At 41.3% G+C, this 25406-nt stretch overlaps 1 protein-coding gene across 1 annotated transcript in view; it reads right to left on the bottom strand.

The window, feature by feature from the left end:
• Positions 1-25406, bottom strand: part of CHID1 (chitinase domain containing 1) — a 1450539-nt gene that overhangs the window by 31382 nt on the left and 1393751 nt on the right. Inside the window, exon 11 of the mRNA XM_053720199.1 lies at positions 13063-13143. Within this exon, the coding sequence (XP_053576174.1) occupies positions 13063-13143 (81 nt within the window). The remainder of the gene's footprint in view (positions 1-13062; positions 13144-25406) is intronic.

The raw sequence follows: 25406 nt of genomic DNA, 5'->3' as shown, positions 1-25406 counted from the left end.
TGTCAGCTGTTCCTTGGCTGCAGGCTGGTGGAAATGCCAGAAATCTCAATTAGTTTTAGCTGGTCAGGGCTGGAAATCTTTACACCAATTTGGAAAAACGTAAGCTTACAGTGCAACGTTATCTGGTGAGCATATTTCCACCTGTTTGTTGATAAATTCAGCAATCTGTAATACACTATGAAGCGCCTTCTTCTCTTTTTTCCAGATCTTTAGATTATTCCACACACTGGATTCATAAGCGGAGCGGCCTCTCCTTTACCCTTCTAAACATTACGGACCAGAGCATCACTTGCAGACCACCACAGACAGTAGCTGATTGTTTGGTCATTGAACATTTAAGTTTTCTATTGGTCTCTGACTCCAACACCATTTGGACTCAAGTACATTTTGTATATCTTTTTATATTCTAATGTTTTATCTTATTATTTTCAATTGCATTTCATTTTATTTCATTTATTTGGGGTTTTCTGTGTGTTTCATTATTATTATTTTTTACGGTACACCCCCCATTAGGATACCCTCTTGGGTTTTTGTTTTTATCACCTTTTCCAAACCATCCTGAAGAAAATACAGAATTCTAGCAATTGGTGTGAGGAACGCGATTTTCCCTCGCACAAAGTAGGTAAGTACGCCACACCCTGTAAATACGGTGAGTAACCAACTTACAAGCCTGGATCAGAGTATCTATGACTCTCTCAGAAAAAAAACCTCTTTTGTATAAGACTAGGCAATCAATCTTCCCGCAGTCAGTCTCAGAGAATATAGGTTTTGATGCAGGAATGCTCCCTGCATTAGAAGGTCCGCACAGGACGGCAATCACCATGAACGAGAGGAGGACATCCTTACCAAATCTGCAAACCATGTTCTTCGCAGCCAAGATGGCACTATTAAAATGACTGGAGCTAGCTCATGCTTGATGCGAGCAATGACTCGAGGTAAGAGAGCCAACGGAGGAAAAATATATATGAGCTTGAACCTCCATGGGACCACTAACGTGTCCACCAACTTCGCGTTAGGATCCCTTGATCTAAACCCGTACCTGAGTAGTTTGGGATTGAGCCGGAAGCCATGAGGTCGATCTCTGGAACCCCCATCTGAGAGTTATCTCGGAGAACACCTCGGGGTGTAGTGACTACTCCCCTGGGTGAAAAGACTGTCTGCTGAGGAAATCCGCTTCCCAGTTATCCACTCCCAGGATGTGGATCGCAGAAAGAGGACAATTGTGGGATTCCGCTCAATGCAGGATTCAAGACACTTCTATCATCGCTAGGGAGCTTCTTGTTCCTCCCTGATGATTTATGTAAGTGACAGAAGTTATGTTGTCTGATTGAAATCTGATATACCGGGAAGAACAAAGTTGAGCCCTCAGAGCATTGTAAATGGCCCGAAGTTCCAAGATATTGACTGGAAGAGATGATTCCTCTCGGGACAAAGTACCGTGAGATTTTCTGTGACCCCAGACTGTTCCCCAGCCTGAAAGGCTGGCATCCGTAGTCACAATCTCTCAGGATGGTCTCAAGAAGCACGTGCCTAGAGACAGGTGATCTTGACAGAGCTATCAAGAAAGAAAATCTCTTGTTAGTTTGTCTAAAACAATCTGTTGAGACAGATTTAAGTGATCTCCGTTCCTTTGCCTCAGCATGCATAATTGTAGAGGTTGAAGATGGAAGCGAGCAAAAGGAATAATGTCCATGGAGGACACCATGAGACCAATCACTTCCATACACTGAGCCACTGACGGGTTTAGGGTGGCCTGAATGAATCGACAAGCCGACACCAGTTTGGAACGTCTCTGATCCGTCAGAAAGATATTCATAGAGACTGAATCGATTATAGTTCCTAGAAAAACAACCCTGTTTTCTAGACTTATCTTCCATCCGCGTGTCCAAAGGAGACGAAGAAGAGACTCTGTCTAAAATCTTGTTAGAGGAAAAGATGAAGCTTGAACCAAGATATCGTCCAGGTAAGGAGCCATTGCGATACTCTGGGATCTGGCCTCTGCTCGCTTCCATCTTCAACCTCTACAACCTCTATGAACTGGAAATGCTGGTCCAGAAATGCAAACCGCAGGAACTGAAAATGATCCTTGTGGATCTGAACATGAAGGTATGCATCCTTTAAATAGCTTGTAGTCATGAACTGTCCTTCCTGTATCAAGGGAAGAATGAACCTGATAGACTCAATTTTGAAGGAGGGAACCCTTAGAAACTTGTTGAGGCATTTTAAGTTCAGGATTGGGCAATAAGACCCCTCCATCTTGAGAACTACAAAGAGGTTTGAGTAAAAACTTAGACCCCTTTCTGAGTGGGGCAACGGGACGATTACCCCAAGGGAGGAAAGGTTCCAAACACAATCTAAGAAAGCTGCCCTCTTCTCTGGTCTTCTAGACAGTCTTGAAAGGAGAAGATTTGAACCCTATTCTGTACCCAGAGATACGACGTCTAACACCCAAGGATCCTGAACATCCCGACCCCAAGCCTCTGAGAAAAAAAGATGGAATGCCCCCTACTCGATCCGATCCTGGATCAGGGGCCGCCTGTCAGGGTTTTTTCATTGCTTTGTTTGCCATGTGCTGCTGGCAGCCATTTTACTCACCTCTCTTGCTGACTATGGTGCATAGTGTGTGATGGTGCTCATTTCCTGCATGTCCTTTTATGGCCAGACTGGTGTACATCACCCATGTGAGACAGGTTGCAGTCTCAGAATTGTGATGTCATCACTTATTATTTAAAGGGCCTCAGTTCAGTATGCTTTGCCCTTGCGTTGTCTCAGACCTGTTTGTGAGAGTTCCTCTGTATTACCTGGCTGTCTGACGTCCCTTCTGGTTCCTGATCCTGATGTTCTCCTTGTTCCTGAGTCCGGCTCGTCTGACTACTCGCTTTGGCTCCTGACTTGGCTCGTCTGACTATTCGTGTTGGCTCCTGACTCGGCTCGTCTTTTGTTTTTAATTTTTGTACATGGTCTACCTATCTTTCACCAGCAGATGGTGCTGTTGCATTTATAGAATGTAAATTACAAGATTGTAAGGGTTAAAATCCCAAGGTGAGCTATTTAAACAGGTGTACCTGTACTATCACTTACCACATGATTAAGGGGCATGGCTCCCCGAAACGTCGTGGCTGTTTGACTCTGCACTTTCTAAAATAAAGCATTGAAACTTTGGCATGTTGGAGAGCTTCATTTTTACATTTTTCGGCTCGTCTGACTACCAGCTCTGGTATTGACTCCTGGTTTGTTATTTGACTTGTGGACTTTTTAAATTATTTTTTGCTATTAATAAAGGTGTGATTATTTTTGCACTTCTCGTCTCACTCTGATTCCTGGCACCCTGACATCGCCCCTTCATGCAGATTTGTTTTCAGTGGGCTTTTTGGTCTGCTTGGATTTGTTCCAAGTCTGGTTAGGCTTCCAAGTACCCTTGGACTGCTCCGGCTTGGAGGACGATTGAGCCAGCTGATTCTGGTCTGAACGAAAGGAATGAAAACCAGGACGGTCTTCCCTTAGGGGTAGTTTTCTTGTCCTGGGGAGGAAGGAACCCTTTCCTCCATTAACAGTGGAAGTGATGGAGTCCAGACCTGGGCTGAACAAAATCTTCCCCTTGAATGGTAAGGAAAGAAGCCTAGACTTGGGGACCATATCAGCGGACCAAGACTTTAACCAAAGGGCCCGTTGCGACAGGACGGCAAAACCTAATGATTTGGCATTCAAACGTACAATCTGCATATTAGCATCAATGATAAAAGAATTGGCTCTTTTTAGAGCCCTAATCTTATCCTGAATGTCCTCCAGGGAGGATTCAACTTCAATTAACTCTGACAAGGAGTCACACCAATAAGTGGCCACACCTGCAACCGTGGCTACAGCAGCAGCCGTTTAAACAGGAGACCCATGTGTTGAAACATCCTTCTTAAGTAACTTTCCAATTTCTTGTCCATAGGATACCTAAAAGAGGATCTATCCTCTAGAGGGATGGTAGTATGCTTGTCGAGAGTGGAAATAGCACCATCCACATTAGGAATGGAACTCCACAGCTCAAATTGAGAACCAGGGACTGGAAACAACTTCTTAAAAGTGGAAGAAGCAGAGAAAGGAGTTCCAAACTTTCCCATTCCTTCGCAATAACCGGAAAAGTATCAGTAACCTTCCTTTCTTCATAGACCCTATCTAACTTTGGAATCTTAAGCTCCTCAGCAAGCTTAGTTTCCAGAACCTATAGAGTAGATAAAACCTCCTTAAAAAGATAACAGGAGTGCTGAATTTTAAACCTGAAGTTAGATTCCTCAGGAGAAGGAGATTTCATTTCTGAAACCTCTGACTCCCAAAGCTCACCTTCCGTTGCCACAGAAGTTAACTCATCCGCAGAGAGGTGAAACATACTAGCCAACTCAGACTGGAGAGACAGGTTCTCCCCCAATACAGTAGAACTATGCTTAACCTTTCCCTTATGCTTCCCAGAGATAGGTAAGGCGTTTAGCGTAGCAGAGACAGCGAACTGAAGTTGCAAAGCAAAATCCGCTGGCAGCAAACCACCTCCAGCAAGAGTTACAGGTGAGCTGCGGGGAACTGCTTGTGATATAGGGTTAAAAGGGGACTGCGGTACAAGAATAGGCATCTCCTGGACAATAGAGTCCTGAGAGCTGGATGGCTCAGAGACAATAAGCTTACCAGAAGGATTAACAGTTTTAAACTTCTTCTTGGCTTTTAAAACCTCACCTCAGATAGAGCAAACCGGTGCAGGGGGGCAGACCATGGTCTCCTCACAATATAAACATGTATTAGTTATAGAGATAGCTGAGCTTCAACCCTCTGAGGGATTAATGTCAGTGTCCTCCATTACGGGATAAACGGATCTCAACACACGAATCAAAATGACTTGAATTTCCGAGAGTAGTACCTCTACCTGCAGCCTAGGCTGAGGTACTTCCTGCAGTCTAGGCTGAGGTATTTACCACCTCCCAGAAAACCAAAACTGGACTGAAATCGATATCTCCCCGTAGCTACAAAATCCCTGCCGTAGCGTACAGAAACAGGATTAGGAGGAAACTGCGTCCGGTCACATGGCGCGCAAGTCAGAGACTGCCCCCACTCTAGTCAAAAGCGTGCAAAGCTGATATCAGCTGCGTAGTGCTGAAAAAAATAAAAAATTCCCCTGCTTCTATCTGCCATGATAATAAAGATCCCCTCATGAGCCAGACCCCATACACAAAATGCTCCGTTGGCAAAGGAGCTAAGCAGCACACGATGTGTTCCCTAACTGCTCTAAAATCCACCTCAACTACGTAGGAGATTGTCCCAAGATCCTTTAGAGGATTCAAATAGTGTCACACTGTGCCTTATAGGTCCTTATCGCATCCTCAGGGAGATTCATAGCCTCCTAGGTACAATCCCAAATGAAAAATATAAAAGGACTTATCCTCCAGGATCAGCGCTGTGGAGCAGACACAGCATCTCAAGGTGCGACAGTCTCTCCTCAATGTGTCTGACAGTGACCGGAGTGAAATAAAGGGAAACAGTGTAAAACACTAACACTGGTTCCCCAAGGGGTTGTTAGATTAAATAGCTAGATACTACACAGAGCACAATCCCTGCCACATCCAGCTGCTAACATTCACCACTTCTCTCACTGAGAGATTTACATGGCTACTTAAAAACTTCTTCTAACACTTCCTTTAGTGACAAAAGACAAAGAATAACTGGGGGGATAGGGGAATTGGGAGGGATATTTATAGCCTTTGGCTGGGATGTCTTTGCCTCCTCCTGGTGGCCAGGTGTTGATATTCCTCAACAGTAATGAATGAAGTTGTGGACTCTCCCTGCCTTTGGAAAGAAACCTAGGTTACAACAGAAAGGTGCCCATTAATCTAGAGAGGCTAAACTTTACATCTGCTTCTCTGATATTTAAACCCTTTAAACCCTTTAACCGCTGAGTTATTTTGGAGTTTTTAGATGTTGTTCACATTTAAGCCACACTGTAGGTCATATTTCAGTAAGAAACCCACGCAGACCCTGCACATCACACTATAGTATTATCTTACGTATATATCTTGACACATTAGAACTGAATAACAACATGCGCAAAAATGTATATTTTTATTAAAATTTTAATAAACAAAGATTGTAAAAAAAGTTTTTTTTTTAAACTGTTGTAAAAAGAAGGTGGGGTTATCCACATATAAAAAAGCCCTTTGAGTATATGTATGTAACTTTGATGAGCATGCATGGACTCCCATGAGCCTTTACTCAAATAAATGCACATTTATACACAGTGATCACCTGGCTATAAAAACCTGTATTGGGGCTTTATTATAAAGAGGGGCTTCTGGGTTTTAAAAAACATAATTTATGCTTACCTGATAAATTTATTTCTCTTGTAGTGTATCCAGTCCACGGATCATCCATTACTTGTGGGATATTCTCCTTCCCAACAGGAAGTTGCAAGAGGATCACCCACAGCAGAGCTGCTATATAGCTCCTCCCCTCACTGCCATATCCAGTCATTCGACCGAAACAAGCCGAGAAAGGAGAAACCATAGGGTGCAGTGGTGACTGTAGTTTAATTAAAATTTAGACCTGCCTGAAAAGGACAGGGCGGGCCGTGGACTGGATACACTACAAGAGAAATAAATTTATCAGGTAAGCATAAATTATGTTTTCTCTTGTTAAGTGTATCCAGTCCACGGATCATCCATTACTTGTGGGATACCAATACCAAAGCTAAAGTACACGGATGATGGGAGGGACAAGGCAGGAACTTAAACGGAAGGAACCACTGCCTGTAGAACCTCTCTCCCAAAAACAGCCTCCGAAGAAGCAAAAGTATCAAATTTGTAAAATTTGGAAAAGGTATGAAGCGAAGACCAAGTCGCAGCCTTGCAAATCTGTTCAACAGAGGCCTCATTTTTAAAGGCCCAGGTGGAAGCCACAGCTCTAGTAGAATGAGCTGTAATCCTTTCAGGAGGCTGCTGTCCAGCAGTCTCATAGGCTAAACGGATTATACTCCGAAGCCAAAAAGAAAGAGAGGTTGCCGGGGCCTTTTGACCTCTCCTCTGTCCAGAGTAAACAACAAACAGGTTAGATGTTTGACGAAAATCTTTAGTAGCCTGTAAGTAAAACTTCAAGGCACGGACTACGTCTAGATTATGCAAAAGACGTTCCTTCTTTGAAGAAGGATTAGGACATAATGATGGAACAACAATCTCTTGATTGATATTCTTGTTAGAAACCACCTTAGGTAAAAACCCAGGTTTTGTACGCAGAACTACTTTATCTGAATGAAAGATCAGATAAAGAGAATCACAATGTAAGGCAGATAACTCAGAGACTCTTCGAGCCGAGGAAATAGCCATCAGAAAAAGAACTTTCCATGATAGAAGTTTGATATCAATAGAATGAAGGGGTTCAAACGGAACCCCTTGAAGAACTTTAAGAACCAAGTTTAAGCTCCATGGAGGAGCAACAGGTTTAAACACAGGCTTAATTCTAACTAAAGCCTGACAAAATGCCTGAACGTCTGGAACTTCTGCCAGACGCTTGTGTAAAAGAAAAGACAGAGCAGAAATCTGTCCCTTTAAAGAACTAGCTGATAATCCTTTGTCCAAACCCTCTTGGAGGAAGGACAATATCCTAGGAATCCTAACCCTACTCCATGAGTAATTCTTGGATTCACACCAATGAAGATATTTACACCATATCTTGTGGTAAATTTTCCTGGTGACAGGCTTTCGTGCCTGTATTAAGGTATCAATTACTGACTCGGAGAAGCCACGCTTTGATAGGATCAAGCGTTCAATCTCCATGCAGTCAGTCTCAGAGAAAGTAGATTCGGATGATTGAAATGACCTTGTATTAGAAGGTCTTGTCTCAGAGGCAGAGTCCATGGTGGAAAGGATGACATGTCCACTAGGTCTGCATACCAGGTCCTGCGTGGCCAGGCAGGCGCTATCAATATCACAGATGCTCTCTCCTGTTTGATTTTGGCAATCAGACGAGGGAGCAGAGGAAACGGTGGAAACACATAAGCCAGGTTGAAGAACCAAGGCGCTACTAGAGCATCTATCAGTGCCGCTTCTGGGTCCCTGGACCTGGATCCGTAACAAGGAAGCTTGGCGTTCTGGCGAGACGCCATGAGATCCAATTCTGGTTTGCCCCAACGGAGAACCAATTGAGCAAACACCTCCGGATGGAGTTCCCACTCCCCCGGATGAAAAGTCTGACGACTTAGAAAATCCGCCTCCCAGTTCTCTACACCTGGGATATGGATCGCTGACAGGTGGCAAGAGTGAGTCTCTGCCCAGCGAATTATCTTCTGACATCGCTCGGGAACTCCTGGTTCCCCCTTGATGGTTGATGTAAGCCACAGTCGTGATGTTGTCCGACTGAGATCTGATGAACCTCAGTGTTGCTAACTGAGGCCAAGCTAGAAGAGCATTGAATATTGCTCTTAACTCCAGAATATTTATTGGGAGGAGTTTCTCCTCCTGAGTCCATGAACCCTGAGCCTTCAGGGAGTTCCAGACTGCACCCCAACCTAGAAGGCTGGCATCTGTTGTTACAATTGTCCAATCTGGTCTGCGAAAGGTCATACCCTTGGACAGATGGACCCGAGATAACCACCAGAGAAGAGAATCTCTGGTTTCCTGATCCAGATTTAGTAGAGGGGACAAATCTGTGTAATCCCCATTCCACTGACTGAGCATGCATAATTGCAGCGGTCTGAGATGCAGGCGCGCAAATGGCACTATGTCCATCGCCGCTACCATTAAGCCGATTACTTCCATGCACTGAGCCACCTTGGGGCGCGGAATGGAGTGAAGAACACGGCAAGTATATAGAAGTTTTGATAACCTGGACTCCGTCAGGTAAATTTTCATTTCTATAGAATCTATTAGAGTCCCTAGGAAGGAAACCCTTGTGAGAGGAGATAGAGAACTCTTTTCTTCGTTCACTTTCCACCCATGGGACCTCAGGAATGCCAGAACTATCTCTGTATGAGATTTGGCAATTTGAAAGCTTGACTCCTGTATCAGGATGTCGTCTAGGTAAGGAGCCACCGCTATGCCTCGCGGTCTTAGGACCGCCAGAAGTGAGCTAGGAACCTTTGTAAAAATTCTTGGGGCTGTAGCCAACCCGAATGGAAGAGCTACAAATTGGTAATGCCTGTCTAGAAAGGCAAACCTCAGGAACCAATGATGATTCTTGTGAATCGGAATGTGAAGGTAGGCATCCTTTAAGTCTACTGTGGTCATGTACTGACCCTCTTGGATCATGGGTAAAATGGTTCGAATAGTTTCCATCTTGAATGACGGAACTCTGAGGAATTTGTTTAGTCTGAAGGTTCCCTCTTTTTTGGGAACCACAAACAGATTTGAATAAAACCCCTGTCCTTGTTCCGTCCACGGAACTGGATGGATCACTCCCATTACAAGGAGGTCTTGTACGCAGCTTAGGAATGCCTCTTTCTTTATCTGGTTTGCAGATAATCTTGAAAGGTGAAATCTCCCTTGTGGAGGAGAAGTTTTGAAGTCCAGAAGATATCCCTGAGATATGATCTCCAACGCCCAGGGATCCTGAACATCTCTTGCCCACGCCTGGGCGAAGAGAGAGAGTCTGCCCCCTACTAGATCCGTTGTCGGATAGGGGGCCGCTCCTTCATGCTGTCTTAGAGGCAGCAGCAGGCTTTCTGGCCTGCTTGCCCTTGTCCCAGGACTGGTTAGGTTTCCAGGCCTGCTTGGATTGAGCAAAAGTTCCCTCTTGTTTTGAAGCAGAGGAAGTTGATGCTGCACCTGCCTTGAAATTTCGAAAGGCACGAAAATTAGACTGTTTGGCCCTTGATTTGGCCCTGTCCTGAGGAAGGGTATAACCCTTACCTCCAGTAATGTCAGCAATAATTTCTTTCAAACCAGGCCCGAATAAGGTCTGCCCCTTGAAAGGAATGTTGAGCAATATAGACTTTAAAGTCACATCAGCTGACCAGGATTTGAGCCATAGCGCCCTACTCGCCTGGATGGCGAATCCGGAATTCTTAGCCGTTAGTTTAGTCAAATGAACAATGGCATCAGAAACAAATGAGTTAGCTAGCTTAAGTGTTCTAAGCTTGTCAATAATTTCAGTCAATGGAGCTGTATGGATGGCCTCTTCCAGGGCCTCAAACCAGAATGCCGCCGCAGCAGTGACAGGCGCAATGCATGTAAGGGGCTGTAAAATAAAACCTTGTTGAATAAACATTTTCTTAAGGTAACCCTCTAATTTTTTATCCATTGGATCTGAAAAAGCACAACTGTCCTCAACCGGGATAGTGGTACGCTTTGCTAAAATAGAAACTGCTCCCTCCGCGTTAGGGACTGTCTGCCATAAGTCCCGTGTAGTGGCATCTATTGGAAACATTTTTCTAAATATAGGAGGTGGGGAAAAGGGCACACCGGGTCTATCCCACTCCTTACTAATAATTTCTGTAAGCCTTTTAGGTATTGGAAAAACATCAGTACTCACCGGCACTGCATAATATTTATGCAGTCTACACAATTTCTCTGGCACTGCAATTGTGTCACAGTCATTCAGAGCAGCTAATACCTCCCCAAGCAATACACGGAGGTTCTCAAGCTTAAATTTAAAATTAGAAATCTCTGAATCAGGTCTCCCCGATTCAGAGACGTCACCCACAGACTGAAGCTCTCCGTCCTCAGGTTCTGCATATTGTGACGCAGTATCAGAATTGGCTCTTACAGCATCTACGCGCTCTGTATCTCGTCTAACCCCAGAGTTATCGCGCTTGCCTCTCAATTCAGGCAATCTGGATAATACCTCTGACAGGGTATTATTCATGATTGCAGCCATGTCCTGCAAAGTAATCGCTATGGGCGTCCCTGATGTACTTGGCGCCATATTAGCATGCGTCCCTTGAGCGGGAGGCGAAGGGTCCGACACGTGGGGAGAGTTAGTCGGCATAACTACCCCCTCGACAGACCCCTCTGGTGACAATTCTTTTATAGATAAAGACTGATCTTTACTGTTTAAGGTGAAATCAATACATTTAGTACACATTCTCCTATGGGGCTCCACCATGGCTTTTAAACATAATGAACAAGTATCCTCTGTTTCAGACATGTTTGTACAGACTAGCAATGAGACTAGCAAGCTTGGAAAACACTTTAAAGCAAGTTAACAAGCAATATAAAAAAACGTTACTGTGCCTTTAAGAGAAACAAATTTTGACAAAATTTGAAATAACAGTGAAAAAAGGCAGTTACACTAACAAAATTTTTACAGTGTATGCAACAAGTCAGCAGAGCATTGCACCCACTTGCAAATAGATGATTAAGCCCTTAATAACAAAAACGGAATAATAAATGACAAAAACGTTTTTTAAACACAGTCACAACAACTGCCACAGTCTACTGTGGTTGTTACCCTCCTCAAACACGACTTTGAAGCCTTTTGAGCCCTTCAGAGATGTCCTGTATCATGCAGAGGGAAGCTGAATGTCTCTGTCAGTATTTTTATCTGCACAGAAAAGCACTAAAATAGGCCCTTCCCACTCATATTACAACAGTGGAAAGCCTCAGGAAACTGTTTCTAGGCAAAAATCAAGCCAGTCATGTGGAAAAAAACTAGGCCCCAATAAGTTTTATCAGCAAGCATATATAAAAATGATTAAACATGCCAGCAAACGTTTTATATTGCACTTTTATAAGAGTATGTATCTCTGTTAATAAGCCTGATACCAGTAGCTATCACTGCATTTAAGGCTTAACTTACATTAATCCGGTATCAGCAGCATTTTTCTAGCAAATTCCATCCCTAGAAATATGTTAACTGCACATACCTCATTGCAGGAAAACCTGCACGCCATTCCCCCTCTGAAGTTACCTCACTCCTCAGAATATGTGAGAACGGCAGTGGATCTTAGTTACTTCTGCTAAGATCATATAAATCACAGGCAGATTCTTCTTCTAATGCTGCCTGAGATGAAACAGTACACTCCGGTACCATTTAAAAATAACAAACTTTTGATTGAAGTTAAAAAACTAACTATAATACACCACTCTCCTCTTACTACGTCCATCTTTGTTGAGAGTTGCAAGAGAATAACTGGATATTGCAGTGAGGGGAGGAGCTATATAGCAGCTCTGCTGTGGGTGATCCTCTTGCAACTTCCTGTTGGGAAGGAGAATATCCCACAAGTAATGGATGATCCGTGGACTGGATACACTTAACAAGAGAAAAGGGGTCATGGAGGACTTGTTGATGACAGAGCAGGCTTTTGCCTTTCAAATGGCGGGTCTTGTGGTTTTCTAGGACTTTTAAGGGACATAAAACCCACAATTTTCCTTTTGTGATTCAGATAGAGCATGCAATTTTAAAAAACTTTTAAAATTTTCTTCTATTATGAAGTTTTTGTTCTTCTCTTGGTATCTTTTGCTGAAAAGCAGGGACATAAGCTCAGCAGTGTGCACTTGTCTACAGCACTAAACCTACATACACCTATTAGGTATCTCTTCAACAAATAATACCATGGAAAAAAAAGTACATTTGACAAAAGATTGGGAATTATTTTAACATTGTCTGAATCACAAAATACAATTTTTGCATTTCATATCCCTTTGAAGGAAACTGAGATTGCGGGGTTTATATACTTAACTCTCCTCCAGTTCCCTTAAGTCCTATGCAGTTGCCTGCCGCTTCTGGGCTTGGTGACAGTCCACTGGACCATCAAGGATTTGGGGGTAAAATGTGGGCAACACAATGAGTTCCAAAAGAGCCCCCTCCTTGGGTGACGGCACATGATTGTTATCTGCACTTAATGTATTGTGTGGATGATGACCTTATTTTGTCATCCACAGTTAAAGGGTTAAACAATTAATCTATTAAAAAAAAAACACCTGGATATAATTCTCAGGTTAATCATTGCTTTTAATACATCATTCTATTTAACATTAATTTAATATGTAGCGTCCCTTTAAAAGCATGCTTGTGTGTCTGTATCCTGATGGAAATTCCCCAGTTACAGACCTACCACACTGTGTCAGTTCTTCCTGCCCGGCAGATGTCAAGAAAGATGCTTACTTTTTGTATTCCAGATAATGCTCTGCTATTTGCTGATCCCATAAAAGCTTAGGCTTGTGCTCCTTCAGGATCTCAATATACCTGTAACACACAGAGGATGTAAAGAGATTAAGTAAAGGGAGCTGTATTATTCTCCAGTTACCCTCAAGCATGTTAACCCTTAGAATACCAACAAGTTTACTTAGGAATTAAAAGGTTAATATTAGACCAAACTATATATATATATATATATATATATATATATATATATATATATATTTATATACATACACAGCAAGCTGTCACCAACACAATATTAAAGATATCAATTGTCAAAAAAAACAACTCAAAACGATTTTAAATCAAAATCAATGGTTATAATTTATGTATTGAAACTTGCATGTAGCATATAAACACTTTAAAAAGCTCTGCAACGCGTTTCGTGGCCGTAGGAGAAAATAACAGCTGTTTCTTTAGACATGTGGTAAGACATTGATTGGAACATTCTAAGTGACTTATTCAAATGGTTTACTAGGTTTTCCATACAAAAAGTATTATTTCATCAGTGCATCAGTGATATATTGTTTACTGATGTTGTCTTTGAATTTTTCATTGAGATTTTTTTATATTTATTAGTGGTCAAAGCTCTATTTTGAGAGCAAAGTGCATTGCAGATTCAGTATTAGCTACAGCTTGGTTCTAAGCTTTATTATATCCCTTTGAAAACATACAATTATACTGCAACAATTAAAATACAACACAATACAATGTACATTTCCATGACCCAAATTATAATATGAACTTGTTTTTAAGTTTTTGATATTGGAGTCAAGTCTCTTAACCCCTTAAGGACCAAGGGTGTACAGGGTACGTCCTACAAAAAATGTCACTTAAGGATCAAGGACGTACCCTGTACGTCCTCAGGCTTTTCAAGCACTGAAAGAGATTGTGATCGCTTCCAGCTACTTTCATGTTATTGCAGCGATGCCTCGATATTGAGGCATTCTGCAATAACATTTTTTAAGCATCCAATGCAAGGACAGCCACTTTGTGGCCCTCTCTGCATCGGCCAGCGATTTTTTATTTGATCGCATTTGGCGGTGAAATGGTGGCATGAAATAAACCAAAATGGGCATAGATCAATACTTTGGGATGTCTTCTAAAAAATATATATATATACATGTCAAGGGATATTCAGGGATTCCTGAAAGATATCAGTGTTCCAATGTAAATAGCGCTAATTTTGAAAAAAAAATGGTTTGGAAATAGCAAAGTGCTACTTGTATTTATTGCATTTATTAAAATAGCCAGTAGGGGGAGCTGTCCGCTTGTGTTGCAGCAAAGCCAAGCAAGCTGAAATTAATCAGTTTAACTAGACCTGAGCTATCGAGCAGATTTCAAAGGAACGTCCTGTCTATAACTCAGTCCAGATTGGAATGCATAGAAATAACTGTTTGCAGAAAAATGCAAGTGAAGTCTGTGTTGTGTGATTATTTTATTAGGTTTATAATGCTGTTTAGCAAATTTTTTGTTCATTTAACTTAGTTTAATTATATATTCTGTGTTGTGTGATTATTTTATTAAGTTTATAATGCTGTCTAGCATTTAAAGTCTTAATTTCAAAGCTTTAAAAATAATGTATTAGGTGTTACTTATGACAATTTTGAGAGGGGCCTGGAACCTATATCCCTCACTTCCCATTGACTTACATTATAAACTGGGTTTCAATTTACAACGGTTTCGATTTAGAACCATTCCTTCTGGAACCTAGCCCCGGCGTAAACTGAGGGCTACCTGTATAATATGTGTGGGTATAGTAAATGAGTAAGAGGAAAATTACAGCTAAACACAAACAGCACAGAAATGTAAAAATACCCCTGGTCCCGAACGGTCAACAAATGGAGAAGTGGTCTGGTCACTAAGGGGTTAAATATTATACATTACATTTTTTTTAATTTAATACAAAATCAGGGACAAAGAAAACAAGAAGACATGCAATATTGTACTGATCTGTACAAAAAGGTGCTCGTTCCAAGTCTATAGATATCAACTAAGCCTGAAGCCCCTGATATTCATATTATTTGTTCTGGAGAGTCCAGTAATGTAAGATAAATTAACTTATGATGTATCAGAGGCATCAGCCAGTTGAAAGTGATTATAGGAGAAGAAGACAACTGGGAATAGAGTGAGTAGTAGGGATGAAAGTCAAGTAAAGAAGAAGAAGGATAAGGAAAAGAGGAGGAGGTGGGGGGTTGTTATGAAGTTTCATCAGAGGTCAAATGCGTAGCAAGATAGTAGAATTTGGCTCGTAGATTCATTCATTTAAAGGACCAGTCAACACAGTAGATTTGCATAATCAACAAATGCAAGATAACAAGACAATGCAATAGCACTTAGTCTGAACTTCAAATGAGTAGTAGATTTTTTTCTGACAATTTTAAAAGTTGTGTCTATTTCCACTCCCCCTGTACCATGTGACAGCCATCAGTCAATCACAAATGCATACACATACCATGTGATAGCCATCAGCCAATCACAAATGCATACACGTACCATGTGACAGCCTTTAGCCAATCACAAATGCAAATACGTAGATGCTGTGAATTCTTGGAAATGCTTATAAGGAGCTGGTGACTCCAAAAGTTTAAAGTGTCTTTAAGTGTCTCACTATATCTAATTATCGTTGAGATATTGTTCCCAGTAGAATTTAACATCTAGAAAATAAATTAGTTTTTTTCTGTTAAGGTAACCGTATTCTTCTAGCGTAAGTACATTTTTTTTTACATTTTATGGTATTTTGATGGTTGGAATAATATAAATGTATATTACATCAGGATTATTTGATATTAAACAGTACAATTGCCTGAACAGCAACAAGTACATAATAACAAATGCAATAGCACTTTTAAATTCTAAATGAGCAGGAGATTTTTTTTCAGTCAAACTACAAAATTGACTTAAAGGGACAGTCTACTTGAAAATGTTTATCTTTTAAAAAGATAGATAATCCCTTTATTACCCATTCCCCAGTTTTGCATAACCAATACAGTTATATTAATATATTTTACCTCTGTGATTACCTTGTATTTAAAGCCTCTGCAGACTGCCCCCTTATCTCAGTTCTTTTAATAGACTTGCATTTTAGCCAATAAGTGATGACTCATAAATAACTCCATGAGAGTAAGCACAATGTCATCTATATGACTCACATTAACTATAGCTGTCTAGCTGTGAAAAACTTTGATTTTCCTAAATATAAACAACTAATTAAATGTTCTACTCGCAATGGAAAGATTTTGGATCACTGCTACTGTGTAATTAAAAAATGCATAACAGGCTGTTCTGTTCTTGGCAATTCTGATCATTCACTTATTTATCTATAAAACCTGAAGTAAATCAAATCAAATCTATAAAACCTGAAGTAAAATCAGAGCATTTATGGACAGAGGATAATATTAAGAAATTAAAGGATTGCATAAAATCCACAGATTGGAGTATTTTTGGTAATAGCAATGAAAATTTAGATATTTATGCTGATAGTCATCTCTTGTATCAGCTTTTGTGAAGGAGGATTTATTCCAACAAAGTCTGTACGTAAATTCCATAACCATAAACCTTGGTTCATTCTAGAGCGAAGGAAGCTACGTTTTGTTATAGAGGAAGCTTACAGGAATGGAGATGAATAAGAATTAAAAAAAAAGCCAAATATTCATTAATAAAGGGGTAAAGGCTGCTAAAAAGCAATATAAAGGTAAACTTGAACAATGCTTTGCTGCAAATAAAAGTACTACGGTCTAGAAAGGTCTCCAATATATTACAAACCAAAATCTTCAGCTGTTATAATGGATGCTTTATTACCTAACCAATTAAAGAAAGTGTACTCTAGATCTGACAAGCAGAGGCCTTCTGTAATTATCTCAAATCTGAAGAGAGACAATATTTTTCTATAACTGAACAACAAGTAAACTCTATAAAAGACAGAAGCTTAAGAAAGCACCAGCCACTGACAATATTTCTCCTGCTACATTGAAACATGGTCGTGACCAACTTGCACCTGTTTTTACTGATCTTTTTAACCAGTCCGTAATATGTGTTGTACTAACTTGTTTTAAATCTTCAATTATTATTCTGGTTCAGAAGAAACAAGAGCTTTTGAGCCGGTTGCTCTTACTTCTGTTATTATAAAATGCTTTGAAAGAATTATGCTGTGAAATCTAATAGCCTTGACTGACACCCTTCAAGATCCACTACAGTTTGCATACAAAGCAAATAGATCTGTGGATGATGCAATTAATCTTATTATATTATATTTGACATCATTTGGATAACCCTCACACCTATGTCTGAGTTTTAATTGTGGATTTCAGTTCTTTATTTAACTCTATTGTTCCTGATTTACTTTTTGTTAAAGGGACATTAAACTCTTTCATGATTTTCATACATTTGTAAATATGTTTCCAATTTATTTTTATTATCAATTTTGCTTTATTTTCTTGGTATGCTTTTTTGAAGGAGCAGCAATGCACTACTGGGAGCTAGCTGAACAAAGCAGTAAGCCAATCGCAAGAGGCCCATATGTTCAGACACCATTCAGCAGCTCGCTCCCACCTCCTGAGCCTATCTAGATATGCTTTTCAACAAACGATAACACGTGAATGAAGCAAATTAGATAAAGTAAATTAGAAAGTTGTTTAAAAATATATTTCTCTATCTAAATCATAGAAGAAACATTTTGGGTTCAATGTCCCTTTAAATTAAACAACTTAATGTGCCCTTTTCCATATGCCAATGGCTCTATAGCTTTTTAACTAATAGGAACCTGATAAATTTCTTTCTTTCCGGACATGGAGAGTTCACAACGTTATTCCAATTACTAGTGGGATATTCACTCCTGGCCAGCAGGAGGAGGCAAAGAGCACCCCAGCAGAGCTGTTAAGTATCACTTCCCTTACCCATAACCCCCAGTCATTCGGCCGAAGAGAAATGGAAAAAGAAGATAACACAAAGGTAGAAGTGCCTGAGGTTTAACAAAAAAACAGAATTTATGCTTACCTGATAAATTACTTTCTCCAACGGTGTGTCCGGTCCACGGTTTCATCCTTACTTGTGGGATATTCTCCTCCCCTACAGGGAATGGCAAGGAGAGCACACAGCAAGAGCTGTCCATATAGCCCCCCCTCTGGCTCCGCCCCCCAGTCATTCGACCGACGGTTAGGAGAAAAAGGAGAAATTATAGGGTGCCGTGGTGACTGTAGTGTATAAAGAAAGAAAGAAATTTTTCAAACCTGATTAAAAAACCAGGGCGGGCCGTGGACCGGACACACCGTTGGAGAAAGTAATTTATCAGGTAAGCATAAATTCTGTTTTCTCCAACATTGGTGTGTCCGGTCCACGGTTTCATCCTTACTTGTGGGAACCAATACCAAAGCTTTAGGACACGGATGAAGGGAGGGAGCAAATCAGGTTACCTAAACGGAAGGCACCACGGCTTGCAAAACCTTTCTCCCAAGAATAGCCTCCGAAGAAGCATAAGTATCGAATTTGAAAATTTGGCAAAGTATGCAGGGAAGACCAAGTCGCTGCCCTACAGATCTGATCAACAGAAGCCTCGTTCTTGAAGGCCCATGTGGAAGCCACAGCTCTAGTAGAATGAGCTGTAAATTGTTCAGGAGGCTGCCGTCCAGCAGTCTCATAAGCCAATCGGATGATGCTTTTCAGCCAAAAGTAAAGAGAGGTAACAGTAGCTTCCTGTCCTCTCCTCTTACCAGAATAGACGACAAACAAAGAAGATGTCTGTCAGAAATGCTTCGTTGCTTCTAAATAGAATTTCAAAGCACGAACTACATCTAAATTATGTAACAAACGTTCCTTCTTCGAAACTGGATTCGGACACAGAGAAGGAACCACTATTTCCTGCTTAATATTCCTGTTGGAAACCACTTTTGGAAGAAAACCAGGCTTTGTACGTAAAACTACCTTGACTGTATGGAATACCAAATAGGGTGAACACACTGCAAAGCAGACAATTCAGAAAATCTTCTAGCAGAAGAAAAAGCAACCAAAAACAGAACTTTCCAAGATAGTAACTTAATATCTATGGAATGTAAGGGTTCAAACGTAACCCCTTGAAGAACTGAAAGAACTAAATTTAGACTCCATGGAGGAGTCAAAGGTCTGTAGACAGGCTTGATTCTGACTAAAGCCTGTACAAACACCTGTACATCTGGCACGGCTGCCAGACGTTTGTGCAACAAAACAAACAGAGCAGATATCTGTCCTTTTAGAGAACTAGCTGACAAACCTTTATCCAAACCCTCTTGGAGAAAGGAAAGTATCCTCGGAATTTTAATTTTACTCCAAGAGTATCCCTTGGAGTCGCACCAACAGATATATTTTTTCCATATCTTATGGTAAATTTTCCTAGTCACAGGCTTCCTGGCCTGAATCAGAGTATCTATAACCGAGTCTGAAAACCCACGCTTAGATAGAATCAAGCGTTCAATTTCCAAGCAGTCAGTTGCAGAGAGACTAGATTTGGATGTTCGAATGGACCTTGTACTAGAAGATCCTGTCTCAAAGGTAGCTTCCATGGTGAAGCCGATGACATATTCACCAGGTCTGCATACCAAATCCTGCGTGGCCACGCAGGAGCTATCAGAATCACTGAGGCCTTCTCCTGTTTGATCCTGGCTACAAGCCTGGGAAGGAGAGGGAACGGTGGAAACACATAATCTAGATTGAACAACCAAGGCGCCACCAATGCATCCACTAGTGTCGCCTTGGGATCCCTGGATCTGGACCCGTATCGAGGAACCTTGGAGTTCTGATGAGATGCCATCAGATCCATATCTGGAATGCCCCATAGTTGAGTTAACTGGGCAAAGACCTCCGGGTGGAGTGCCCACTCCCCCGGATGGAAAGTCTGACGACTCAAATAATCTGCCTCCCAGTTGTCTACTCCTGGGATGTGAATTGCAGATAGATGGCAGGAGTGATCCTCCGCCCATTTGATGATCTTGGATACCTCTCTCATCGCCAAGGAACTCTTTGTTCCTCCCTGATGGTTGATGTAAGCTACAGTCGTCATGTTGTCTGACTGGAATCTTATTAATCCGGCCTTCGCTAGTTGAGGCCAAGCCCGGAGAGTATTGAATATCGCTCTCAGTTCCAGGATGTTTATCGGGAGAAGAGACTCTTCCCAAGACCATAGACCCTGAGCTTTCAGGGAATCCCATACCGCGCCCCAGCCTAATAGACTGGCGTCGGTCGTGACAATGACCCACTCTGGTCTGCGGAAACTCATTCCCTGAGACAGGTGATCCTGAGTCAACCACCAACGGAGTGAGTCTCTGTTCATCTGGTCTACTTGAATCTGGGAGACAAGTCTGAATAGTCCCCATTCCACTGATTGAGCATGCACAGTTGTAATGGTCTTAGATGAATTCGAGCAAGAGGAACTATGTCCATTGCTGCAACCATCAATCCTACTACTTCCATGCACTGAGCTATGGAAGGCTGCAGAATAGAGTGAAGAACTTGACAAGCGTTTAGAAGCTTTGTCTTTCTGACTTCTGTCAGGAAGATCTTCATTTCTAAAGAATCTATTATTGTTCCCAAAAAGGGAACTCTTGTTGACGGAGACAGGGAACTCTTTTCTACGTTCACCTTCCACCCGTGAGATCTGAGAAAGGCTAGAACAATGTCCTGTATGGGCCTTTGCTTTGGGAAGAGACGACGCTTGGAGAATGTCGTCTAGATAAGGTGCTATAGCAATGCCCCTCGGTCTTAATACCGCTAGAAGGGACCCTAACACCTTTGTGAAAATTCTGGGAGCAGTGGCTAAACCGAATGGAAGAGCCACGAACTGTCTTTCCAGGAAGGCGAACCTCAGGAACTAATGGAAATCTTTGTGGATAGGAATATGCAGGTACGCATCCTTTAAATCCACGGTAGTCATGAATTGACCCTCCTGGATTGTTGGAAAAATCTTCCTTGTTCCGTTATTGGAACTGGGTGTATCACTCCCATCTTTACTATGTCTCCTACGCAGTGTAAGAATGCCTGTCTCTTCATCTGGTCTGAAGATAAGCGAGACATTTGGAACCTTCCCTTTGGAGGAAGTTCCTTGAATTCTAGAAGATATCCCTGAGAGACTATTCTAGTGTCCAGGAATCCGGAACATTTCTTGCCCAAGCCTGAGCAAAGAGAGAGAGTCTGCCCCCTACTAGATCCGGTCCCGGATCGGGGCTACCCCTTCATGCTGTCTTGGTAGCAGCAGCCGGCTTTTTGGCCTGTTTACCCTAGTTCCAACCTTACAATGGTTTCCATGCTGGTTAAGGTTGGGAAGTGTTGCCTTCTTGTCTGGAGGCCGCAGAGTTAGGAATTGGTCCGTTCCTGAAATTGCGAAAGGAACGAAAATTAGATTTGTTCTTAGCCTTAAAAGGCCTATCTTGTGGGAGAGCATGTCCCTTTCCACCAGTAATGTCTGAAATAATCTCTTTCAATTCCAGCCCGAATAGGGTCTTACCCTTGAAAGGAATATTAAGCAATTTGTTCTTGTACGACACATTCGCCGACCAGGATTTTAGCCAAAGCGCTCTGCGCGCCACTATAGCAAACCCTGAATTTTTCGCCGCTAACTTAGCTAATTGAAAAGCGGCATCCAAAAGAAATGAATTAACCAACTTAAGTGCGTGAATTCTGTCCATGACTTCATCATATGGAGTCTCCCTTTGAAGCGAATTTTCCAGTTCCTCGAACCAAAATACGCTGCGGTAGTGACAGGAATAATGCACGAGATTGGTTGAAGAAGTAAGCCCTGCTGAATAAATTCTTTTTTTTTTTTTTTAACAGTCCTTCTAATCTTTTATCCATAGGATCTTTGAAAACGCAACTGTCCTCAATAGGAATAGTTGTGCGCTTAGCTAACACTGAAACCGCTCCCTCAACCTTAGGAACCGTCTGCCATGTGTCCTTTCTAGGGTCGACAATGGGGAACATTTTCTTGAATATAGGAGGTGGAACAAAAGGTATACCTGGCTTTTCCCACTCCTTAGTCACTATGTCCGCCACCCGCTTGGGTATCGGAAAGGCATCAGCGTGCACTGGAACCTCTAAGAATTTGTCCATCTTGCACAATTTCTCTGAAATTACCAGAGAATCACAATCATCTAGAGTAGTTAGGACCTCCTTAAGCAGGGCGCGGAGGTGTTCTAACTTAAATTTAAAAATCACTATGTCAGTGTCTGCCTGCTGAGAAACTTTTCCTGAATCAGAAACTTCCCCTTCAGACAGGCCCTCCCTCACTGCTATACTCAGATTGATGTGAGGGAACAACTGATAAATTGTCCTCAGCGCTAACCTGCTCATCTTCTGTATTTAAAACTGAGCAATCACGCTTTCTAGAATAGGATGGCAGTTTGGATAATAGATTTGCTATAGAATTATCCATCACTGCAGTTAATTGCTGCATAGTAACCAGCATTGGCGCGCTAGATGTACTAGGTATCGCCTGCGTGGGCAAAACTGGTGTTGACACAGAAGGAGAGGATGATAAACTATCCCCACTACCTTCACATGAAGAATCATCCTGGGCAATCTTATTAAATGCGACAGTACTGTCCTTACTTTGTTTGGACGCTATGACACAATTTGCACAAAACATTAATAGGGGGAACCAACTTGGCTTTCATACATACAGAGCATAAGCTATCTGAAGGTACAGACATGTTAGACAGAATATGGCAGGCTAATAATGCAATAAAAACGTTTTTAAAGAAAAGCGTTACTGTCTCTTTAAATAATAAACAAGCACACTTTATTTCTGAAAGTTTGAAAAACTATGAAGGCAATGTCCGATTTTTACAAAATTTGCATCCCAGAGTCCTAGTGCCTTGAAAGTATTGCACACCAAGTTTCAAGACTTTAACCCTTAAAATGAGCAAAACGGAGCTATTTGTTCAAATAAACAATTTTATCACACAACAATCACTGCCACAGCCTTGCTGCGGCTTTTTACCTTCCCTTAAAGTGATTCAGCACTGAAATAAACCTTCCTGAGTCCGTTTTCTTTACCCACAGGACCCTCAAATGAAGCTGCATGCACTGCCAAGGAAATAAACTGCGCAATTGAGGCGCGAAAACGGGGCCTCCTCCATCTGCATTACCAGAGTGAAGGGGCCTTTCTGACTAAAGTAGTAGTCTAACTAGATGCCAGGCGAAAAAAACGTTCCCAAAAGTGCTTTATAACACAAAAAAACACTCTAAATGTCCAATAAATCTGATATAAACCAATCGATTTAGCCCACAATAGTGTCAACCAGTATAGAGCCCATTTATAAGACTTAATCTGTTATGAATCTAAGAAAATGGCTTACCGATCCCCTAAGGGAAAAACTGACAGTCTTCTAGCATTAACATGTCTTGTTAGAAATATGACTAATTGTACCTGAAGCAGATAAGTCTGCAAACTGTTCCCCCCAACTGAAGTTCTCTGGGCTCAACAGTCCTGCGTGGGAACAGCAATTGATTTTAGTTACTGCTGCTAAAATCATACTCCTCTTTTAACAGAAATCTTCTTCATTTTCTATTGTAGAGTAAATAGTACAAACCGGCACTATTTTAAAATAACAAACTCTTGATAGAAGAAATAAAAACTACAACTAACACCACAAACTCCTCACCATCCCCGTGGAGATGCTACTTGTTCAGAGCGGCAAGGAGAATGACTGGGGGGCGGAGCCAGAGGGAGGGCTATATGGACAGCTCTTGCTGTGTGCTCTCCTTGCCATTCCCTGTAGGGGAGGAGAATATCCCACAAGTAAGGATGAAACCGTGGACCGGACACACCAATGTTGGAGAAATACTGTTTTATTTAAGGTTGAGGATATGGACTCTCCATGTCTGGAAAGAAATTGATCAGGTAAGCATAAATTTTATGTTATTTCCTATGACATGGAGAGTCCACAACGTCATTCCAAATACTAGTGGGATCCAATACCCAAGCTAGAGGACACGGAATGAACAGGGAGGGAGAACAAGACAGGCAGACCTAAACAGAAGGCACCACTGCTTGAAGAACCTTACTCCCAAAAGAAGCCTCAGCTGAGGCAAAAGTATAAAATTTGTAGAATTTGGAAAAAGTATGCAGAGAGGACCATGTTGCCGCCTTGCAAATCTGTTTCACAAAAGCTTCATTTTTGAAAGCCCAAGAAGAAGAGGCAGCCCTAGTGGAATGAGACGTAATTCTCTTAGGAGGTTGCTGACTCAACCAGAGGGAAAGAGAAGTAGAAGTGGACTTCTGACCCTTACGCTTTCCTGAGAAACAAACAGGGCAGAAGACTGACAAAAATCCATAGTAGTAATTCAATCCTTGGGGATTGTGAAAATCCTTAGTAGCCTGTAGGTAAAATTTTAGAGCACGCACAACATCCAAGTTATCCAAAACAAGATGTTCCTTAGGGAGAAACCACAATTTAGTATGAAGGACCGCCTTATCTGCATGAAAAATAAGGTACGGGAATCATACTGCAGAGCCGAGAGTTCAGAAACTCTTCAAGCAGAGGAAATAGCAATAAGGAACAAAACTTTCCAATATAACAAGTTAATATCTACAGTATGTATTGGCTCAAACGGAGCCTGCTGCAAAACTTTAAATACAAAGTTCAAGCTCCAAGGAGAAGCAGCAGGTTTTTACAAGCAGATGACTACTAAATGTAGCCACCAATCAGCAAGCTCTACCCAGGTACTGAACCAAAAACGGGCCGGCTCCAAAACTTAAATTTCTGCTTTTTCAAATAAAGATAACAAGAGAACAAATAAACATTGATAATAGGAGTATATTAGAAAGTTGCTTAAAATTGCATGCTCTATTTGAATCATGAAAGAAAAAAATTGGGTTTAGTATCCCTTTAATTATAGTAAAAACATTAACGTCCCATTTCAAATCATGTTGCATCGTTGTGCCATGAAATGTGTACAATATAACTCTTTCTGCTATGCAATCTTTAATTTTCAGAGAAGGTGATAAAGACTTTTTTTTTTTTTTAAATCAATAACCATCTCTTTAATTTTATGAACATTAATACCTAATTCTAACTTGTTTGCTTCACTCCAGGTCACCAGCCTGGCTACTTCCATGTTTTATAGCTCAATTAATCTTTATCTGAGATAAGCCCAGAGTAGTGTCATCTGCAAATTTCAATAACTTTACAGATTAATTTGCAGAAGGACAATCGTTGGGGAATAAGGAATGTTTGTACTTCTTAAAGGGATACTAAACACAATTTTTATATTTAATGATTCAGATAGAGCATGCAATTTTAAGCAACTTTCTAATTTACTCCTATTATCAATTTTCTTTGTTC

Source organism: Bombina bombina, chromosome 7 (genome assembly GCF_027579735.1).
Source record: "Bombina bombina isolate aBomBom1 chromosome 7, aBomBom1.pri, whole genome shotgun sequence".
NCBI lineage: Eukaryota > Metazoa > Chordata > Amphibia > Anura > Bombinatoridae > Bombina > Bombina bombina.
This window is presented reverse-complemented; position numbering and strand designations above follow the sequence as displayed.